General features: G+C 40.1%; 1 protein-coding gene across 1 annotated transcript in view; it reads right to left on the bottom strand.

The window, feature by feature from the left end:
- The window catches only part of FRMPD3 (FERM and PDZ domain containing 3), a 212,939-nt gene that overhangs the window by 142,963 nt on the left and 54,141 nt on the right, over positions 1-15,835 (bottom strand). Inside the window, exon 2 of the mRNA XM_063432397.1 lies at positions 10,398-10,543. Within this exon, the coding sequence (XP_063288467.1) occupies positions 10,398-10,536 (139 nt within the window). The 5' untranslated portion in view covers positions 10,537-10,543. The remainder of the gene's footprint in view (positions 1-10,397; positions 10,544-15,835) is intronic.

Genomic DNA, 15,835 nt, shown 5'->3' with positions numbered 1-15,835 from the left:
ATTTTTCACACACAAAAGGCACTTTCACTGATGATATCATTGTGGTGATACATTTTACTGTTTTGAAACACAAATATTTGTGTTCAGCGAAGTCTCCTGAGTATAACAATACCCCCCATGTACAGGATTTATGATGTTTTGAAAAGTTACATGGAGGTATGGAATTATCCCATAACACAGATGTTTAGTTTTATTAAAACAAGACAAACTTAAAGGACCACTATAGTCGACCAGATCACTTCAGCTCAATGAAGTTGTCTGAGTGCCAGGTCCCTCAGGTTTTAACCCTGCAGCTGTAAACATAGCAGTTTCAAAGAAACTGCTATGTTTACATTGCAGGGTTAATCCAGCCTCTAGTGGCTGTCTTCCACTCGGGAGCTGACGTCGGAGGGGGAGGAAAGGTCACCAGTGCCAAGGGAGTCCGGCGCTGGATAAAGGTAACTGGTTTGTTTTCCTGACACTATACCTTTAAATACATATGGAATTTGCAGATACCTGAAATGAAATGCAAAATGTAAATATTAGTCCTATAATAAAAATGATATCGTGGAAACCAAGTATATACAGATGTTGATTTTCATTTTAATAGGACAAAACAACTAAAACTAGTTCAGTAATGAATGGGGAATAACCAAAGGACAAGCTAGTTGCATAATTACATAGAAATATAGACTGTTGGTGCAATTAGAGTTCCAATTGTACCACAAAATGAGAAAAAAAGTTCCATCTTGATTCAAAAAATGGAAAACAGATCTCTTCCTACCTAGATTAACAAATATGCATGTTAACTATTATATTCTTGAATATTCTGTTTTTCCAAAAACGCATCTAGTCATTTAAAACTCTATTCAGAATCTGATAAAAAACACCACTTTAGATAGAGGTTTCTTCATATGTTTTTGTTCTCACACTAAAGAACCATTTCCTATAAACTAGATGACTTCTTGGTCTTTGTAAAGCCTCATTAACGAAATACTATATTGTTAGGAATACACATTTGTATTCTTAACACTATAATGCCCTAGTACATAATTAGATTTTACTTACCTATATTCCTTATGTGCTGCCTGCTGTGCTTCTGCCACGTCAACATGGAGGTATCGCATCTATAATATATCCAATCCAATGTTCCTCAAAGAGGAGCATTAGGGACATGGTGTGAGCTCCAAATTGCTTCTGAATTCAATACTTTCCTAAGAGTTGTATTTGATACTCAGTTGTTGTTCAGGAAATGACTCTAGTGGCTGTCTGCAAGACAGCCACTATAGGTGTGTTTAACCTTACAAACATTGCAGTTTATAAAAACTACAGGGCCACTGTTACCAGACCAATTCAATGAGATGAAGTGGTCTGGGTACATTTAATGATCCTTTAATGAAGCGATTAACAGATCTTTTTAATTGATCCTGTATAATGCTATCAATATTCCTTCTGTAATGCTGTTTTTCTAAAGTAAACAAATTCAAGTTTTCTATGCTAAACGTTTTCAAGTACTTCATCGCTAAATGTCATTAATTCATTTTGCAGCCTACATGTGCACTTTTTCTAGTTCCATATCTTTCTCTAAAACAGTTCCTCAAAATTGTATACCAAATATTCAAAGTGGGCTTTTACTATTAATTAATTAAGAGGATACAATTATATATTTTTTATAATTTTATATATGTGTTTAATTGAATTTTGTAAAGTTTTACAAAACAAAACAGAATCAACATGAAGTAGTACTTCATATAACGTCTGGGGGGGGGGGGACGACAACCACAGCATATAAAATACAAAACAAAAAGCAAATAATGACAATCCTTATAATGTAATTTTCAGAAAATAAATGATGGTCCAGGATGAAAGCAACGTTTCGACCACGGACAGGGCCTTTGCCAAACTTTACCTTGAGTGCCTGGACCATCACTTAGTTTCTGAAAACCAACCTTAATTATGACTATAAAGCAAAAATATGCAATAGCCGGCTTATTCCTAAAAGAGCATCTAATCGTCATTGAGATTGTTAAGAATCGATCCGATGGCTTCCATACTTTATCAAATAACAGTCTTTTTTGAAACAGATTCTAGGGCCGTGTTCAAATGTGCAATATAGCTGCAATTTATCTACCAATTGGGAAAATGAGGGACATACTTTTTGTTCCCAGCTAAGAGCAATAATATTGTAAGCAGCTAAGAGCACAAATGAGACTAACATTTAGAGATGAGATGGAAAGGGATTTAGGAAAAGCTGTAACAGGTAAGTGACTGGCTCATAGGATAGGTGGGTAATATTTAGCGAGAAGAGTAGATCGAGATGTGACTTTTTACCAAAACAGTTGAATTAATGAACACAACCACCAAAGATGTAACATCGTACCTTCCTGCCCTCTACATCTTCAACAAAATTAGATAACAGATTTGCCCATATGTTTGTAACATCTAGCAAAACCTTGTAAAATATTTATAGACTTAAACCAATCATTGTCAGTGAACTTGATCCCACACTTTGTCTTCCACTGTTTCATAACTATGCTATATATATATATATGTATATATATATATATATATATATATATATATATATCGTCCCATTGTACGGTACTGTTAGATCTATGAAGGTATATCACTGAATTCAAGATATAAGATTGGTAGTACAGATAAATATTTGGTAATCCTATTTAATTTGGAGAATTGTGGCAATTAACCTAAAAGTAGTTCAGCTTCCTAGTTATCCCAAATAAAGCATGTAAAACAATGTGCAAAAAAGGACTTTGGGATCTAAATAGGTCATAACCAAAAAACATCAAATTCATCAAATTCAATATCTTTTTAATAATTTAATGATATTGCCTGCCTACTCCTGACAGACATTCATTTAGATAATTTTACTTTGCAATTATTAAAGAGCAGTAAATAATTGTGTTTAAAACAGTTTTAAACAGATTTGGTTAATCACATTTCAAGATAAGCAATATAGGTAGATTTCCAGTCACAATAAATATGTGTTTAAAGGGACAGAACAATGGAATCTGGGAGACCAATGGGAAGAGTCTGTACTTTTGCTTGCTCAAGACTGTAGTTTGAAATGTTACCATAGCTGTCCAAAAGTGGTAGAAGAGCTGGTGTGGTGCTGGTTCAGTTGCTGAGAGTGAGGGGGAAAAAGTGATATTGCAATAGCTATTCTAGACATATCTGGTTGTTGTTACATTTTATACACCTGAGGTTCTATGGAATTATAAACCAAAAAATGGACAAAAGACGCCCCTGGCTTGTGACATTAGCTTAAAAAAAATAGAGCCGAGAGGAAAACTGGGCCATAAAAAAACGCAGGGTTAGGGCCTTGTTAGGTGACAATTGGGTGACAGCTTTTCATATTTTTGCTAAATCAAGAGGTTGTACAAGTTGTTGGGTTTCATCAGTGGCCAGCCGCATAGGTAAGGCAAGGGAGTTGAAAAGAAAAAAGTTCAGTTCCATCAGTTTCATACGGTATTTAAAATAATATAGTTCACTATAATATTTTGCTAATTTGTCAAAATGTTTTACGGGTCTAAAATCTTGCCTTTATCAGTGTATTATCGAAAAACAATCTTGGAGGCGACTTTTCTCTTCTTCAACGGAGAGGCTAAGATTTCTCCCACTTTGTTAAGCTGAGAAAAATATTCATATTTAAATAGTTCCATGTCTCGTAATTGACATTGCAGAGTAAGGAAATGGTAATATGTGTCAGAAGAGGGATCCCGTTCATTAACGTTTGTTAATTTAGTGAGTCACTGTAGCAAAGAAGTATATTTCTGTTGTCGCTGCTTTTGGCATGGCTGGCATATTTAATGAAGAATCCTGTGACAAAAGCTTTACGAGTTAACTTGATTAAAGCAAAAGAGGTGCCAGAATTGGTATAATTTGAAAATATGAAAGGAGTTTGGAACATATTGAGGAATTCAAAGTGAATTTCAAATTAATTTTATATATATACAAACAGGAAACATGCTCTACATCTATGCTTCCAGTTCAGCTACTTTGGACTTGGGTGTGGAGAAATCGTCCTTATACTGGCAGAATGAACCAATTATACTGAGGAATGTTAAGAAACAGATTATTTCTAGAACAGTTATTAAATACTGAGCAGTATTATATGTAATCTACATCAGTGGGTTGACTGTCATGTATCCTTCATATCCATGTGGCAAAAACTAAGATAATAACCTTCCGAAGATCGAGGATCGACCGCTGCAGAGCCACGCAGTTTATAAAGCCCCACGTCTGTCCACGGTAAAGACGACGTCGACGTGCGGGTGATGTCACACAAAAGACACACACGCACGTTTTGGGGTCAAGGTCTAGGTACAGCCAATCGGATCTGCAAGAGGGTTATTTAAACTCACTTATTCCTTGGCAAAATGCCCTGTCGTGGTTTCCCTTAGATGGTTATCCGAGAGTGTGTTCCTGATCATGTTTTTCTGTTTTTTTATTTTGGCTTTGTTTTGACTTCCCTGATTTCTGGTACCCTTGACTTTTGACTTTTCCTTATCGCTGTGTCTCGTTCTGTGTCCCAGACCTTGGCTAGTTTTCTGACTATTCTCGGGTACATGAAGTCCGGCCATTCTAAGGTCCGGTAAGACGTTACCCTTAATTCTAGTGTGTGATACTATTCTGCATGCTGAATCAATATAATCCTGACAGTGACAAACTTTCAATGGGTCTGCAAAATCGTTCACTTAAATTGTACTACAGAGCTTGGCCATATTAGTCTGTCTCTGGACAGTTATATGAGGGGCAATGTCTGCTGAGAAAGCAGAGTCAAGTGTAAAATCTGTTTATAAGTTCTTCCAAAAAAGGCCTTTCCAAAATATGCACTTGGACACCAATGCAAATAAATTCAACATAGGGTCCATAGATATTAAAGTATAAGGAGCATTGTTAAGGTAACATTGAAGTATTAGGTATCGTCCATCTCTATCGCCTATTTTATAAACTAAAGAAAAGGAAACTTCTCTGCTAATCAGGATGGATACACCCTTTTCTTTATTTAAAGCATGCCTGAAAATCATTAGGGATGATGATCTCATTAAAAATATGTTTCTTGATAAAAAGCAATATTGGCATGTTTTTTTCTTTTTTTTGCTTCTGCAAGTACAAGGCATCTCTTATGAGGGGAATTACTTCCCTTTACATTTATAGAAAAAAAATATTTAGAACCTTTGCACATCAGTTTACAGTAAATTGATTGTAAACACCCACAATAACCATACAAGAAAAAGTGTTACTCTATAGATCATGGGTCGTCAACCTGGTCCCTAACGCCCACTAGTGGGCGTTTCAGGATTCCAGGTGGGCGGTAGGGATTTTCTAATTTTTACAGATTGGGCGGGCAGGTGCGAGCCAGCGGTACTACTGCGACCGGGTACCGCCATCACCACTTGCGGCCCCGGCCCGCGTGGCAAACCGCCAGGGCCGCATATGGAGGGATCCATCGGGTGGCCCATGCTGTCAGGGCCACCCGATGGATGTGGATTGTAAGGGGGCCCGGTCAGCACTGTGGGCGCTTTAACAGCGCGACCGGGCCCCTTGTGATTACATCACACGCTTGGAGGAAGTGACTGCACGTCACTCCTCCCAGCTAACACACAGATCGCGTGGGAGGAAGGAGGAGGAGGGAGTCAGAGTGGGAACTCTGACTCCCATCCACCAGAGCCACCACTGGACCTCAGGAAAAGTCACCCTCCTGCACCTTAAAGGTAGGAAACAGGAGGGTGACTTAAATATAATGTGTGTGCTTGTTTGTGTGTGTGTCTTTGTATGTGTCTTGTGTGTGTGTCTTTGTATGTGTGTGTCTGTCTGTATATATATGTGTGTATGTATGTGTGTCTTGTCTTTGTATGCATGTGTTGTGTGTGTATGTGTCTTTGTATGTATGTGTGTCGTATGTATGTGTGTCTTGTGTCTGTCTGTATGTGTCTTTGTATGTATGTCTTATGTGTGTGTCTTTGTATCTGTGTGTCTGTATGCATGTCTGTGTGTCTGTATTTATGTGTGCCTGTCTGTATGTATGTGTCTTGTGTGTGTGTGTGTGTGTGTGTGTATGTGTGCCTGTCTGTGTGTCTGTATGTATGTGTGTGCCTGTCTGTCTGTCTGTATGTATGTGTCGTGTGTGTGTGTGTGTGTGTGTCTGTATCTATGTATGTGTGCCTGTCTGTTATAGTGGGCTATAGTAAGTAATAGTAAGTGGGATACCTAGCTCAGCCTTCCTACTGGGCATTGCTATAAGGAAGGTTAAAGAAATAAAAAAAAAGAGAGAAAAAAAAAAGGTGGGGAGGGGAATTGAGGAGGGAGAGGAGGGGAGCTGACGCACAGATGAGAAATCATATTATACGGAAACAGAGAAGTCGTCTGAATATCACCGAAAGAGGAGACCTTCGTTTGTTCCTTACGAAAATCGAACCAGATATCAAATATTTAGTCTTGCAGCATCAACCTCAAGGATCTCATTAATCACTAGTAAAGATCATTTCAATGTAGTTTATTGTTTTCTCATTAAACTTTATAAAGTTAAAAACATTATAAACATGCATTAAGTAGAAATAAAAAGATAAATGTACGTACATTTATCTTTTTAAAAACACCCTCCTTTCTAAAAAATATTCTGCACTTGCGCGAAAACTGGTGGGCGGTAAGGACATTTTTTCAACCAAAAAGATGCATTAGTTGTTCAGGTGACTATAGTGTCCCTTTAATGTTCAAGGTGCAATGAGTGTGAAAGATGTCTGGATATTGTTTGTATATATATTTTAAAAATTGAGTAGTATATGTTTTTGTGTGTGTTTTGCAAATTTGTGATTCTGACAGATTGTAGAATTAAAAGACTGCAGGTAGGAAGTAGTATTCTACATAATGCAAAGTAGCAGTTTTCATACACTTCCCATAATTATTTACAGATGATAAGTCTCCAGGAAAAGATAGCTGACCTCTCAACAATAACCCCTCCCAATGGAAAGATCACATATATGTATTAGCAGGCAGCGAATGAAGAGTGCAGCCATATAGTATTCAGAAAATGCTAGGAAATCGGTAATAGTGATTTATCAATTTAGATGTTTGCAGCATACATATAAAGTTAGTATGTTTCATGTACTGCCCATTAGTATGTATATTTAACGTGTATATGTAATGGAAAATATGAACGATAATTCCATTCTTCATTTACTCTTTTTACTTTATCTCACTCACCACTTAATGTAATTCCCTCTACCCCACACCTCCACATCACCAACAGTCATTAGTTATGTTTGCTTTAACCGTAGATGTTTAATTGGTAATTAAAATGTCCAATGAGGAAAATCTTATGCAGGTGCACAGCTATCTATAAAAATATGTGCTAGCTGCTGACCTTCTTATTAACATTATTAATGTTTGGAGCTGTGCAGCATATTTCAACAGATAATGTTTTGCCCCTCTTCTCTGCCTTCAGATTTGTATTTGGTTTCGGCATTTTCACCCATATCAGCATGTTCCATTTCCTTAATACTAGCTTTTAATTCAGTTTTAACATATAAACATATCACACCCCGCTTTCACATTTTTTTTTTTTTCCTTCGGTCTTTCCTAAACAATATCTACCCATCTAAATTACTGTCTGATTACTTAAAGGTTACTGAAAACACCCATCCAAATAATGGAGTTTCTATAATTGAATAAAAATGCGAAGGTTTGCACACAATTGCAATGAATACAAACAAAAGCAAAATCTCACATAACACACTAAAGTCGTCTCTAGATTTTGTTATTTTGCCCTGTCTCTCTCCTATTGGCATATTACTGCTGATTGTGGTCCAGCTTCTCCACACACATTGTACAATAAATTACCTTGGGCCACCACAGCCGTTTGTTAATGTCTGATGAGCTTACTATACTTCCTTAAAGGGACACTCCAGGCACCCAGACCACTTCTGCTCATTGGAGTGGTCTGGGTTCCAACTCCCACTACCCTTAACCCTGCAAGTGTAATTATTGCAGTTTTTTATAAACTGCAATCATTACATTGCAGGGTTAACTCCACCTCTAGTGGGTGGAAACCTGTGCTAGAGCGTCGCTGGACGTCCTCACGCTGTGTGAGGACCTCCAGCGTCGCTCAAAACCCCATAGGAAAGCATTGAAATGATTTTTCAATGCTTTCCTATGGGGAGACGTAATGCGCATGCGCGGCATTTCCGCGCATGCGCATTAGGTCTCCTCGGCCGGTGGGCGAGATCAGTCTCGCCCACCGGCCGACGCAATCACAAGGAGGAGCGTCGCGGAGGAGGAGACATCGGCGAGGGACATCGCCGCTGTCCCAGGTAAGTGACTGAAGGGGTTTTCACCCCTTCAGTAACCGGGGATTGGTGGGTGGGAGGGAGAGGGACCCTCCAGTGCCAGGAAAACGGATCGTTTTCCTGGCACTGGAGTTTCCCTTTAAAATGGGTTTAGCATGCATGCACCATCCTGAAGAAATACCAAGACTGGGACATGTACCACTAGAGTGGCTGGCATCTAAACGAGTCATTGATCTGTGTCAAACTGTGCGAGTTTACAGGCACACTGATGGCGCATTGCAATGGTAAATTGGGGAGAGCAACTTGATTGACATTTCAGTCCCTAACTTTTCCCTGATAGGATTCACCAGTAAATCCAGGTCCCTTCTAGCTCTCTGAGAGGGAAGGGGAGGTGCTATCCTATGGCTATCTCCTTTTTTTCCAGTGGAGACATTCTTGTCTCCTTTTTCTGAGCTTTTCCTGTTCACGAGTGTCTGTTTGTATTATGTTTCTTGCAAATTTAGCCTGGATAGTTTGCTCTGTTTGTTCCCTTTTCACCTACATTATATACATTTCATGTAAAAATTTTCAATAAAAATTAAAGAAGAAAAAAAAAGATGATGGACAAGAATTTGATGGACAGCCTTAATCTTAAAAAACCCACTGGGAACAGATATCAAGAAATTAAAATGCTTCCTCCTGCCTAAAAGGCAGGTTTTGGCCTTACAATGATCAGCCACAACATTAAAACCACCTGCCTAATATGTGGTATGCCCCCCTCATGCTGCCAAAACAGCCATGATGTGTTGAGGCATGAACTCCACAATGCCTCTGAACTGCTCCTGTGGTATAAGACATTAGCAGTGGATCCTTTAAGTCCTGAAAGTTGCGATGTGGGGCCTCCATGGATTGGATTTGTTGTTCCAGCACATCCCACAGATGCTCAATTGGATTGAGATCTAAGGAATTTGGAGGCCCACTCTATGTCTGTATGCCATGTCCCTTAAACCATTCCCGAACAATTTTGCAGTGTGGCAGCACACATTATCCTCTGAATGAGGCCACTGCCATCAGGGACCACTTTTGCCATGAAGGGTTGTACGTGGTCTGCAACAATCTCTAGGTAGGTAGTATGTGTCATAGTAACACCCACATGAATGCTAGCAATGGAATCCAAGGTTTCCTAGTAGAACATTGCCCAAAGCTTGGTCCCCGGCCTGCTTTCTTCCCATAGTGGATCCTGCTACCATCACCTTCCCCAGATAAATACACACACATATCCAGCCATCCACCTGATCTAAAAGAAAATGTGATTCATCAGACCAGACAACCTTCTTAAAATTGCTCCATGGTCCAGTTCTGATGCTCAAGTCCCTATTGAGTGAAAACAATGTAGTCCAGGTACTCAGGGTCTTTATAAAGCAACAGATTTATTGGAAAAACACAGCAAAAACAGCAAGGTATCGATTACCAATGGGATCTTTGTCAAGCTCAAACAAAGATCCCATTGGTGATCAAAACGTTGCTGTTTTTGCCATGGCTGATCAGCGTATACAACCCCTGCTGTATGGTGAGAAAGAATTTTAATCTCTGGATGTGCTTTGCAGAAGTTGCCTGAAAGGATAAAAAATGCAGGATGCAGTACTGCCATTAAAGGTCATGTAGATGCTGTAAAACATACTATTAATCACTGTCAATAGAATGTCATCTATTTATTATCTCCCTCTCTCTTACTCTGTGTATGTAAGTTGATTCTAGTATGGTGGACCCTTAATATGAGCTGGTAAAAAAAAAATCTTTAAAAATGCTTAATTGTCAGCATATATTTTGATTGTTTTTTACCGGTTTTGGTTAACCATGGGTGAAGGACCATTTGTGTATAGCAGCAAGGTTCATACATTTTGAAGTACAAAATGTTTTAAAAATATGTGGTTTAAAGTTGCACTGTTAAAATATCTATTATGCTCAATAGACTGGTCAGTGTAGGATGCAGTGTAACACAATGTTATGGTTATAGGTCTGAAAAAAACCTCTATATTACCTTAAAATGTCTTGTATGTATATAATTTGTAACGGTGTAATTGGGAGAAGGGGAATAATTGTAAATTTATAAGCACATGTAATTATCACCTGCAATAACGGATCGCACCACAACTGGACGTGCACTGCCAGCTACGAATCCAAATCCAACCCCTGGATGTCGGAGAATGATGACCTGACGTACAGATTTAGGGGTCAGTTGACCACATTCCATAGCACCCCTTTGCATCACATGACTGCAAAAAAAAAAAAAAAATACATGGATGTAATTGTCTATTATATCTGAAATGTTTTGATATTTTTAAATTTATACAATGTCATGTCCATGAGTGTATACGCACCTCTTTGCTTTTAAGATGCAACTGTTTTACTCTTGGAAGAAATGCATAACCTTACAGTGCTAATTATAGCAGTTTTTAACTTAAACCCAAAAAGGTGCTTTCACGTTCAATTTAACAATGTAAAAGGGATGCTATCGGCTTATGCTCATTTGATAGTAATTTATCATTGCTCATAGGTTTTGATAAACTATGCTATGTAAACATGCCTCCCCACCCACTCACTGTGTGCGTGGACTGGAATTTACCTTTAAGTGCCTACCAAACTTAGCCATGGACAAAAGGGTCTATGCTAGTGATGGCGAATCTATGGCACGCGTGCCACAGGTGGCACGCTGGGCCCTCTCTGTGGGCACGCAGCCATAGGTTGCTGGGGGAGCACGCAGCCATAGGCAGGCGCCTACTCTGCTTTCTTGTCGGGAGGACACTGAAGCAGGGGAAGGGATCTAGGAAGCAGCTTTCCTTTCCTCCCGCGAGCAATCTGCGTGGAGCGTTGCCGAGCATTACCATGGAATACACAGAATACAGCAGGAATTCAGCGCTAATCAACACACAATATATGCAGAATGTTCAGCAACCATTGGCAACGCTCCATACAGCATCGCGCGGGAGGACAGGAGAGCTGCTTCGCAGACATATACTTACCACCACCGGAACACCAGAGCTGGCTGTCCCCCCCCCCCTCCTTCACCAAAGGTAAGAAGAAGGGAGGGGGGGATACAAATGTAATATATATTTTTTTTTAAAATGTATCTTTACCACCACCCCCACCACACACAGCACCCCTATCCCCCCCCCCACAGCACCCCTACCCCCCTCCCACACACACAGGGGTAGGGGTGCTGTGGGGGGGTAGGGGTGCTGTGTGTGGTGGGCACACCCCTCCCCCAACACAGCACAGCACACCCAACACAGCACAGCACCCCCCTACACACACACACAGCAGTCTGTATGTATTCAGCAGTCTGTATGTATTCAGCAGTCTGTATGTGTGCGTATTCAGCAGTCTGTGTATTCAGCGGACTGTGTGTGTATTCAGCGGACTGTGTGTGTGTATCCAGCAGTCAGTGTGTGTGTGTGTGTGTGTGTGTGTGTGTGTGTGTGTGTGTGTGTGTGTGTGTGTGTATATATTCAGCAGTCCGTGTGTGTGTATGTATTCAGCAGTCTGTGTGTACTCAGCAGTGTGTGTGTGTGTGTGTGTGTACTCAGCAGTCTGTGTGTGTGTGTATTCAGCAGTCTGTCTGTATGTGTATTCAGCAGTGTATATATTCAGCAGACTGTGTGTATGTATTCAGCAGTCTGTCTGTATGTGTATTCAGCAGTGTATGTATTCAGCAGACTGTATGTATTCAGCAGTCTGTGTGTGTGTATTCAGCAGTCTGTGTGTGTGTATTCAGCAGTCTGTGTGTGTGTATTCAGCAGTCTGTGTGTGTGTATTCAGCAGTCTCTGTGTGTGTATTCAGCAGTCTCTGTGTGTGTACTCAGCAGTCTGTCTGTATGTGTACTCAGCAGTCTGTCTGTATGTGTACTCAGCAGTCTGTCTATATGTGTACTCAGCAGTCTGTGTATTCAGCAGTGTGTGTATTCAGCAGACTGTGTTTATTCAGCGGACTGTGTGTATATTTAGCGGACGGTGTGTGAATGTGTTCAGCAGTCGGTGTGTGAATGTGTTCAGCAGTCGGTGTGTGAATGTGTTCAGCAGTCGGTGTGTGAATGTGTTCAGCAGTCGGTGTGTGAATGTGTTCAGCAGTCGGTGTGTGAATGTGTTCAGCAGTCGGTGTGTGAATGTGTTCAGCAGTCGGTGTGTGAATGTGTTCAGCAGTCGGTGTGTGAATGTGTTCAGCAGTCGGTGTGTGAATGTGTTCAGCAGTCGGTGTGTGAATGTGTTCAGCAGTCGGTGTGTGAATGTGTTCAGCAGTCGGTGTGTGAATGTGTTCAGCAGTCGGTGTGTATGTATTGCATAGATACTAATAAATATAAGTTTAATTTTATCTATTTATATCATTATTTAAAATTTGTATAATTGAACGCTCTGTTGTTGTGTTCTTCTTTTAAAACAAAAGTTGTTATTTAGTTCGGACAACTGTATGAGTTTTGTTTCTAAACTTAAACCTCAGTATTCAGGTTTAATTGCCGTGCTGGTACTTTGAGGAAAAAAAAGTTGGCATGTATTGCGGTTTGGCACTCCGGCTTAAAAAGGTTAGCCATCACTGGTCTAGGCTGTTGAAAGACAGAGGCTGCAGACTGGGCAGAGAAGGGCAGTTAAGGACACACGTGGTAAGTAGCTCTGTCGGTTTTTATCCTTTTTTTTTATCAGAGCTAACGCTTTACTCTTATGTCTTCCATTAGCAGATTGCTAAATTTACTAATAGTACTAATAACCAACTTAAATGACAGTCATAATCATGAATGGCAGTCTGTCCTGTACTACTCCTTCTGTTTGCAACATGAAATCCACCTGAAATTAGCTTGTGCTTGCTGTGTCTTATCTACTTTTCTCCCCTACTTCCGGTGATTGGTAACAGGATTGTAACTGGTACTATAGTACCAAGGCTGCAATCAGAAATTTTGGGACCCTTTTCACAGCTCAAGGTCTAGGTCCTTGAGGCCCGCCACCGAGTCCGCCCACGGGGCCCATGTGCCTACAAGGATACAGTGTGTGTGTAGTGAAGGCAGTATGTGTGTAGTACATGCAGTGTGTGTAGTTGATGTAGTTTTTTTTTAAAGTGGATGTAGAGTATGTGTGTATAGTGGATGAGTATGTGTGTATAGTGGAATGTAAATTGTATGTTTGTGTAGTGCATGTAGTGTGTCGATGTAGTGTGTATAATAGATGTAGTGTGTATAGTGAGCACATAGTGTTTGTGTAGTGGATGCAGTTTGTAATGGATGCTGTGCATATAGTGTATTAAGAGTGTGTGTTGATAGCTCCTAAGCCCCCTATGGAGCGTAAACCCATGATTCCCAAATTACAACCTTAGGGCTGCGCTCCACCTCTGCCTATTCTTATGTACTACCCACGCTGACTTATACAGGTTATTCTTACCCAGATTGAGGTTCCAAACCTGCTTGACTATTGCACCTATGCCCCCCAGATAAAGATAAAGGGAAACCCTCCTTCAGCCCACGGCCCACCCATGCAATGATAAACACAGCACTAAGGGGAACCCTATAGGTGACACTATGTTTTTTTCTCAGTGAGCTTACCCAATTGCCTGTTCTTTTGCACCCATTTACTTATTTTTTTCTGTTCCCTTATTTTTAGTTTGATCGTATGTGTGCTAAGATGAACCCCATGCACACCCCACATACATATGCAGAGCGTTGGGGGTCCATACTCCAGACGTGCAGCAACTTTCTCATTACACTCAACGCAGCTCAACCACAATCACCCTTTCCACCCCACATTGCAGTTCAGGGAGAAGGGGAGGTAGGCACTTGGCAAAAAACTGGGGACCACAAAACTAGACCCTAGTGACCACCATATAACAATGCACCTCATGGGAGTAGTCTTGGAACCCTACACATTGGCTCAGGCAGGCCAGGAAATTCTGAAACACCGTAATTTGCCAAAGGCACTGTACCACTTGCCCACACCCTCCTCTTACCAGTGGGCTGTCTTAAGGAAAAGCACAAAGAGATGCTAATAAAACCTTTTTTTTTTTTTTTTTTAATGTTTATAATTTTTTATCTCCGCTCCCTCAGAAGCCCCACAAACCACCCAAGCTCTGAAGATCTTAAAAAAATCTTCTCATGAACAGAGAACAAAACACTTTCCTTTTTTCATTCCCTTTTTTTCTGGTCTGGTTTTTCATCTCCCCACAGATCGGAAACACTCTGTCCTTACTAGACCTGGCTACTCAAGTATAAGACTAGGTGTTTTCAACTATTTACTTGTTTTTTTTAACCTTTCTAACCATCTCTCTTTCTCTCTCTTGACCTCTTTCCCCCCACCCCCACTTTTTCCCCCCTCTCTCTCTTTCTCCCCCTACATTACCTTAATCCCTCTCAGGACCTCATCAGTGTGAGGCTCTCAGTCTTCCGGCTACCTTCACCCCAAGGTCACAACTGCTTTTACGGGGAATAAGCAAAATGCCGTCAACTCTTCCCTGCACATTCATTAACTGCAAGATCCATAATAGCCTCTAAACGCAATCAATTTCTATGATGGGCATACAGAACTCGAGCACAAATCATCCTGTTACAGGAAACCCACTTCACCAAGCCAGGTGCTCCTGACCTGACGTTTTATTAAATGTTTTCTTGCCAACTCTCCAACTGATTTATAAAGCACCAATATATTCAGCAGCGCTATAAAGGAAGGGAAAAAGACAGTACAAAATAAACAGACCAATACAAAAAGAAAAGAGGACCCTGCCCATGAGCAGAGGTCTAACCCCTGAAGAACTTACGCAGAGTTCTTTGCTAGATAGTCGTGATTTTACAATCTAAAGGTTAAAATGGAAAGATTAGACATGACGTAGTAAGATGAATTTGGAGGCAAAGGTATAGAGAATTCAAAGTAAAATTGCAACCACTGGTAACATGTAAAAGGAATGAGGAGTCGGGTTGCTTTTTTGTAAAAAAAAAATACTGGCCATGCAATTTATTATTATTACTTAATATGCGTGACATCACAGGACAGAATGCCATCAGATATTATGTAACATCACAGGCAAAAGATGTGGCCACATAGAGCTAGAACAGGGGTTACTGCAGTACCCAAAGATCAAAGTAAGACCTGATAACTCTGTGCTGCTAACCTTGCACCTTGTTGCTCAAAGCAGGACCAAATCCAAATACAGACCATAAATCATGATCAACTAGAAATCAACTAGGTGCTAAATGTGCACAAGGAGTGCTACATACAGTTTATGTGAAGAACCAAAAAGAAACTAAATTTTGGATTTCCCCTTTGTCAATGCCAAAATGTCCTTACACGAAAAAGCTAAGTTACCCATATATAGAGTGCTCTCTTCATTCATTTTTATATATATATATATATATATATATGTATATATAAACAAAAATGGATTAGCAAGGCACTCCTCCTGGATTTCTCTGAACAAAAATCAAAATTGCCTAGGTGCAATCCCGCGTGCCAATATATACAATCATAAATAAAGGGAGCACACTAGGACTTTTAAATAGTGGAAAAATGGTCTTTACTGTATTAAATCATAATACAAA

The sequence above is a fragment of the Pelobates fuscus genome, chromosome 9 (genome assembly GCF_036172605.1).
Source record: "Pelobates fuscus isolate aPelFus1 chromosome 9, aPelFus1.pri, whole genome shotgun sequence".
Taxonomy (NCBI): Eukaryota; Metazoa; Chordata; class Amphibia; order Anura; family Pelobatidae; genus Pelobates; species Pelobates fuscus.
This window is presented reverse-complemented; position numbering and strand designations above follow the sequence as displayed.